Below are 7,545 nucleotides of genomic sequence, written 5' to 3'. Positions count from 1 at the left end.
ATGTACTTTCAAATTATTTTTTATTAAGACATTGTACTTTAAAAAATCTATCCATAATAGCAATGGGTAACTTGTTACCTTTTAAACCGGTTAACCCTTTGATTTTTTTTGCTTGTGTGGCTTTAATGAGGTGATGTAGATGTCATATCATTTTGATGACTTAGGGGCCGTTTACCTAAACACTTACCCGGTAAGCACTTAATGGTAAAATTAAACTCTATTGCATACTTATCGGGTAATATTTTACTCTACCAAAACGACATCGTATGTAATAATTTACTTGATAAGCGTTAATCGTGGTAAAAGTCGTCGCCATCACTTACCGGGTAAGACTCTCGATTCGTGTCTTCGCATTTACCAGGTAAGATTCTTGGTCATTGCTTTATTAATCCGGTAAAGGAATTTGACTTAGTAAGCACTTACCCAAATAAGCATTTGGTAAACGGCCCCTTAACTAAAATTAAAATTAAAACATATTTCAAATTATTATTAGTGATTTTCATTTTCATTGCTATGATCTAAAAAACATTTAATATTTTTTTACTTTTTCTTATTAAGTTGCATTCAAATTAAATTTTCTTAGAGTAAAATATTTATTAAATAAATATGAAACATGATTTTCGAGATATATTTTGTTTGTAAAAAATGCAATTTTTCCTATTTTATGTTGTTCAAATAAATACATATTTTTTATAATTCTCTTTAAAATATTAACGAAATAAATTGTTATCTATAATTTTTTATTATTATTATATTAATAAATAATTCAAAAAAGTCTAATTAATTTAATATATTTATAAGTCAAGTGAAAAGTTTTTGAACAAATATAATATATTCTTTAAAATATAATATTTTTTGGTAAAAAAGAAACAATTTTTATTTTTCTTTTTTTCAAAAAACACATTTTTTTTTTAAAATGTTAGCGAGATAGGTTGCGTTCTATTGGTTTTATTGATATTGGTATATTAATGAATAATTTGGAATTTTTTTAATACATTTATTAAATAACATGTAAAATATATAAATATTAAAATTAAAAATACAGTGTTTAATAAGAACTAGTAGATGCTATAATAAAATAATTTTGAAAGTACAATGATATAGTAAGAAAGTCACATCAATATAGTACATGTGGACAGCTTACGTGGACAATGAGGTGGCATGGAAAGTTGGAAACCTAGTATAATGGGTAAAATTAAATCAAAAGGTTATCCAATGCTATAATGGGTAAATTTTTCAAAGTACAATGTTCTAATAAAAAATAGTTTGAAAGTACATTGCTGTAATAAGAAAAACTGAAAGTACAATGACTATAATAAAGAAATTTATGAAAGTAGGTTGTTATTTTGTGCATTTTGCCCTGTTTAATATTATTATTTTTGTGGCCCTTAGTTGTCAAAATAAATGAACAATTATATGGATAACATATTGTCAAAATGTTATTTTCATCCTTCCATATTGGTTCAGGATTTATAACACTTACCGGATGTCACTTACCTTACTAAGTGAACATGATCAAAAATCATACTTAGTAAGACGCCATATCAATGATCAAGAACTTACCCAGTAAGTGAGGTAAATGACTCTTATTTGGTAAGCATTTACGGGGTAAAAAATATTTATCAACAAACCATTTTGATAGCCGAAAATGTTACCCGATAAGTCAAAGTAAATAGACGGTCCAGATTTCTGTAGGCTTGGACCGGACTTTGGAGTTGAGAAAGGGCCCGTTCAAACTTTTCGAGGTTGAGTTTAACTACCAAACGAATTTTAGTTGGAGTATTTTCCTTGTTTTTGGTATTTTACGACATTTCTTTTAAAAAAACACGTTATAACATTTTTAAGATTCAATTGCATGAGAAAAGTAACGTACTTTAACTTGATTTTTATTTTGGACAACGTACTTTCAAAACTTTCATTTTGGTATCTACGATACAAAGTTTTAAACATTTAAGTATCCGGGTAACCGGTTGAAGACTAATTATAGATTTAAAAAAATCCATGTTACTAACCACGTCAACAAATAATAGTGAGTTGGATATCACTTTACTCGTCGCATCAGCATGATAATTGGTTAATACTTTAACCAGTTACCGTACATAAATATTTAAAACTTTACATCTTAGGTAACAAAATAAGTTTTTTTAAAAGTATTACTTAAAATAAAAATTAAATTAAAATATATTATTTTTTCATGCAATTTGTTGCGTTTTAATTTTAAACATACTTTTATGGGGCCGCTATATATTAAACTTTTTTTAACTTGACTATTTATATTGATTAAATTAATTGAAATATAAATATAATTTAAAAAAATAATTACACGATTCGAAAATATCTTCATTCAAATATATAATATAAGCCAGAAAAGCAGCAAGCATTAAAATGTTCTATATAACTTCTAGGGAGAAAGTTTTCAATTATGTAAACTTTATGGGGGTGATGTGTATATATGATCAAACACAAGGGTATGATTTGTAAAATAAATGTTCAAAGCTAATCGGCGTTGTGGTCTCATGTATTCTTCCTAGTCGGCGGTGTGATCTACTGATCTATAACAGTATAGCAGCCCCAATCGAGAGTAACAATGGCAGCAAGAGGATTGGCAGTGGAGGCCTTGACAGCTTACAGATCGCTACTCAGAGCCACCAGGAAATCATTTGCCGGAGACACGGTGATGCTCGAAGGATCGGCGGCGGAGGTGAGAAAGAAATTTGAGGAGAACCGTCATGTGACATCGGAGCCGGAGATTAGGAAACTCCTCGATGAAGCACGCGAAGCCTCTGATTTCATATCTAATATGATTGTGCAGGCCAAGCTCAATTCTCGCGGCGGCTACGGTATCGTTACACGATTTTTTTCGTTATTTTTGTATGGATTTGCTATGATTTTGCGCAGATTTTGGTTTATGTTCTTCATTACTCTACAAAAGCTTTTATGATTGATGTAAAAGTGATAAGATCTTAAAAACTAATCCACTTTTACGATTACAAAGGGCAATGGTATTGATGAAGTAAACAAAAAAACTCACCCAATTGCGAATATAATCCCCAAAATAAAATCAAAAGGGGGAAAAGGCTGGTGCTACTTAGTGCAGCATAAAAATCTCAATTCAACCAGTAAATCACTAAACCAGCTTAATTAGTTCCTGCTAATGGCTGATAAACCTAAAACCAAGAGGCTTAAAAGTTTATAGCTTCTGTAAGAGATTTGTTTATTTCAAACAGCTGTTCTTGCAAGCTTGTCCAGGAGCAATGGACACACCACAATAGTAGCATCTGAAAGGTCTTTAGGTTCCATTTAAAAAATAAAGAGATTCTATGAGGACATATCTGGTTACAATTGACGGATGGTCATTCTCAATGCTAAACTTGAAAAACCAAAGTTATCGAATTGGAATGAATCACCTTACTTGGAGTGTACACAAGTTGAATGCTTAATTAAATCATACGAATCCATTTCCACCTATAATAGGGTGAGTTTTTTTTACTTCATCAATACTATTCCCCTTTGAAAACAGAAGTGGATTAGTTTTGATAAAAGTACTTGCTATGGAATGATATTGATGAATCTGTAGTTTACTTCTCCTTGATGGTTAATCTTCTTGTTTATTACTGCAGAAGTGAAGGCGAGCATGGACCATGCAGGAGCTACACTTGAAATCCCTTCTGAAGAAATTCTTAAAAAATCAGTCTGATGAAAAAAATATATACAGAAGCTAGTGATTAGGCACCCATCCAAGTGCTTCTTTGTTTGTTCATCTATTTTCTTGTGATTCTGTGCTCATATTTTTGGGACTTAAATTCATCATAATTTTGAAGTTTTCTTTTCCATGAACTTATATAACTCTATCTTTCAGCTGCTTTTCCTCTACAGTTCATGAATTTGTAACCAAATAACTCCTAAATCATTTGCATTGTTGCAATGGAATCGATAAACTATTGACTACTTTGTTTTACCTTCATTATCTTGACAGCATTGATGTCCTTTAAGAACAAATCAGCTATCAACATACTTTATTTTACCGGGTTGGTTTGGTTCCGTTGAGAATGAAATTTTTTGGTGAGAACCAAGACCGCCATCTGCCTACATTCACAAACCTTCATCTGCATTCATTTATGTTCATCTATCTCCATGACTGAAACTTTAACAAATTCATGCATGCGAAGGTGATTGAAGGTAAATGTAAAAGTTCTTGAAGATGACTACGGGTGAAGATGAAGGAGAAGATGATGAAGGTCCATGATTTTTGTAAGCCATCAGATGAAGGTAGATGAAAGGTTCACATTTTTTTAGCCGTTAGATAAAAAACAACTAATCCAAAGGTTCAGAAGTGTTCTCGCCTTCTCACTGGAAGGGGTTGTTCTCACATGATCCCAACTCTTACGTTGTGTTCTCGAATTTGGGGAGAAAAGAAAAGAATAGAAAAGGAAGGGATGAAAAAGAAAAGAAATTTTCTATTTGTGTTCTCGAAAGGGCAGGAAAGGGAGTGAAAGGAAAACAAAGAAAACAATTTTTCATGTTTTTGAATAGGAGATAAAGGTAGGGAAAGATGTCTTTTTTACAAATATATCCTTTAAAAATATGTTCTTTATTACGAAAGGTTGGGTATTTTATGTAATTTTAATAATCTTTTTAAAGTGTTTTAATTTCTTTTCTTTCCTTCTAAAAAGGTTTCGAGAACACGAGTTTGTTTTACTATCCATCCTTTTCCCTCCCTTTTCTTTCCTCCTAAAAAGGTTTCGAGAACACAACGTTAAGATGTAAGGGTTTGTTGTTTATCTATGTACTGGGTAGGTATATATATATATATTAAACCCATGTTTGTGCATATAACAATGTGTGTTGTGTATGTGTGTATTGAATATGTATATATAAAACCCATGTGTGTTGTTTGTGTTTATATATAACCAGTGTATATATATAACCTATTTGCCATGTTTGTAATCGAGCTTTAAATGTGGAGCTACAGTTGTATCTGTTTATAATCTTGCAAAAGTGATCCAATTTAATGTTTTCTGTCCTCTTTCTCGTGAACAGATCTCCTTGCCGTGATGCAGTCTGGCTTGATGTGGATCAGGGCACCTACTTGGTCACCTTTACGTGCTTCCTTGAACATAGGGCAAGAGGAAAATATGGTAGAAGAAGAATCCCAACAGATCCTTATCTTTCGAAATTCATGAGAGGCCCACCTCATTTCACATGATCATCCAAAGGCCCTCTCTTTCAGGTTACCCTCTTCATTACCCTCATCCTCTTCTTGTTTCTATATCTAACACACACAAAAAAGTAGTTTTTTTAACACTTTCCACCTCATCCAAAACCTTTTCTCTTCATATAAATCCTTATATTTTCAGGTTCACTTTTGAACTCAGCATAATACCCATATGGGAATACAATCCGCCAACCGGTAATAATCCTTGGAACTCTTAAAAAATATCTCTTTTTCGTTCAAGTTTTCTTCTCTTTATGGCGTACACCCCGGCTATTTTAGTAACATTTGTGTTACTATCATGGCTAACACCCCCATTATGCTCATGGGCATCAGGAAGAGATGATAGCTATGTCCTTGATGCTTGTAGTGTTACACGATATCAAGATCTGTGCATTCACTCCCTTGCTTCATACTCGAACATTGCCAAGAAAGATCCTAGTAAGTGGGCTCGGGCTGGGGTTTCCGTCACCATAGGTGAAACCAAAAATACGACCCGATACTTAGTTGCACTTAAGAAGAGGAATCGCTTGAAGGGAAGAAACCGAATGGCGCTTTTCGATTGTCTGGAGGTGTTTCAAGATACATTGGACAATTTGCACAAATCTTTAGGGGTGCTTAGAAAACTTAGTGATGAGATATTTGATGCCCAGATGGAGGATATAACTACTTGGATGAGTACTGCACTTACTGATGAAGATACTTGTTTAGATGGGTTTGGGGGGCAAAATGGGGAACAAGTTAAGTTGTTGGAAAGGAAGGTTACAAGAGTGAGTTATTTCACTAGTAATGCTCTTGCTCTTGTGGCTAAACTTGCTTCAGATGGGCCATAGGTGAAGAGTGAAGACCCATTTGACCATTATGCCCTTTTGGCAAAATCTTTTATCTTTTCTTTGTCTTGCCCTTATTAGAATAAAGAATTGTTCATAAAATTGTTGGTAAAGTGGATGAAACTATTGTGTCAATGCCTTCCATCTTTGTTATTTGTTATTTTGTGGTATCGACGACTCTTTGGATCCGACTACATCGTGGGGAATTTTGCGTGTCTAAGGGGTTGTTCGGTTGGTTCTTCAACGAGGATATGTTCAGTTGCGGTTTAATAGGTTATATAGCTTATCTGATAAGCCATTCAAACCTGTTCGTTTGTTGCTTAATCGGATAGCCAAGCTTATTTTGTCAGGCTGGAGAAAGTTGTGTGCATGTATTAAGTTGTTTGTGGGTATGGATATGGTTAAATTTTTGTTCAGTGTCGGTGTTAAATAAACTGTCTAAATAACATAAATGACTATTTTATCTCCCTCACTTATGCTATGGAGAGAAGAGGTCATTTTTTTTAGGATATTTAGCCCATTTTTTCTATTAACCCCTAACTAAAAAAATTGTATAATTATCATTATAATCATCTGTATGAGATCCAAGCAATTTTCACCTAGACATTGCATCAAATACTTTGGGGTTATCATTAAAGTGCTTACCAGATAAGCACTTATTGAATGTCATTTACGTTATCCGGTGAACATGATAAGGATCGAGAATCTTACCCAGTAAGAGGCATAACAAAGATCGAGAATTTTTACTCGGTAACCGAGGGATGGAATAGACTTTTACTCGATAAATGTTTACCATGTAAAAGACGCTTACCAATGATCCATTTTAATGACCGATAATGTTATTCGATAAGATATATACTCTTGTTGATAAATGTCTGGTAAACCACCATTAATATAAATTAAACAAATAGCAATAATATTTAGAAAAAAAACTGAAAAGCACGAAAATCGCAAAAACTTCACCAGGAGACTATAAAATAATGATTTTTTTTGTTCTTCCATTTGATTTTGAAATTCAAACAAAAAGTAAAAGACGAAGGTAAATAGTATTGGGGGTAGAACATCAATAGAGTTGGACAAAAAAGTTGAAAACAACCAGAAATTTTAGTCTCAAGACAAAAAGGGTCAAAAGTTTTTTAAAGAATTCAAAACATGCTTATAATACTTGTATATTGTGTTTCAGTGATATTTATGTGTAAAAATGGATGTTGAAGAAAAGAAAAGAAAGATTTATAGGGAGGATAGAAAAGAAAGTTTATACCAAATGAGAGCTCCTGATACTATTGTAGAAGAAAAGGGAGTCTAGGACTTCATTTTTGGTTGTGGTGAAAAATCATTATACAAATAAGTTGTACATTATGCATACAACCTTGTAATTAAGAGATTTTTTTATTTTATGTTTTAAAAGCTTGTATTCAATGTATTAAATCTTGTACTTAAGACTTTGGTTTAAATGTTATTATATATATATATATATATATATATATATATATATATATATAT

The 7,545-nt window shown here is 32.3% G+C and overlaps 2 protein-coding genes across 2 annotated transcripts; both read left to right on the top strand.

Moving 5' to 3' along the window:
* The first annotated feature begins 2,393 nt into the window (after positions 1 to 2,393).
* On the top strand, positions 2,394 to 3,948 carry LOC112518064 (mitochondrial zinc maintenance protein 1, mitochondrial). Its single transcript, XM_025125625.1, has 2 exons — positions 2,394 to 2,840; positions 3,621 to 3,948. Exons 1-2 carry the CDS (start codon positions 2,588 to 2,590, stop codon positions 3,695 to 3,697), a joined length of 330 nt encoding a protein of 109 aa, XP_024981393.1. The 5' UTR covers positions 2,394 to 2,587; the 3' UTR covers positions 3,698 to 3,948.
* Positions 3,949 to 3,973: 25 nt separating this feature from the next.
* LOC112518063 (pectinesterase inhibitor 6) lies at positions 3,974 to 6,457 on the top strand. The gene is made up of 4 exons (XM_025125623.1): positions 3,974 to 4,062; positions 4,170 to 4,269; positions 5,041 to 5,230; positions 5,358 to 6,457. Exon 4 carries the CDS (start codon positions 5,470 to 5,472, stop codon positions 6,043 to 6,045), a length of 576 nt encoding a protein of 191 aa, XP_024981391.1. The 5' UTR covers positions 3,974 to 4,062; positions 4,170 to 4,269; positions 5,041 to 5,230; positions 5,358 to 5,469; the 3' UTR covers positions 6,046 to 6,457.
* Positions 6,458 to 7,545: the final 1,088 nt, after the last annotated feature.

The sequence above is a fragment of the Cynara cardunculus genome (assembly GCF_001531365.2).
Source record: "Cynara cardunculus var. scolymus isolate 2C chromosome LG 9, CcrdV1, whole genome shotgun sequence".
NCBI lineage: Eukaryota > Viridiplantae > Streptophyta > Magnoliopsida > Asterales > Asteraceae > Cynara > Cynara cardunculus.
Note: the sequence above shows the minus strand (reverse complement) of the source record. Positions and strands in the feature narration are given on the sequence as shown.

Coding starts and splice junctions, on each gene's coding strand:
- LOC112518064 (XM_025125625.1), top strand. CDS start 2,588: ATGGCAGCAAGAGGATTGGCAGTGGAGGCCTTGACAGCTTACAGATCG. Junction 2,841..3,620: donor CAATTCTCGCGGCGGCTACG/GTATCGTTACAC, acceptor TTATTACTGCAG/AAGTGAAGGCGAGCATGGAC.
- LOC112518063 (XM_025125623.1), top strand. CDS start 5,470: ATGGCGTACACCCCGGCTATTTTAGTAACATTTGTGTTACTATCATGG.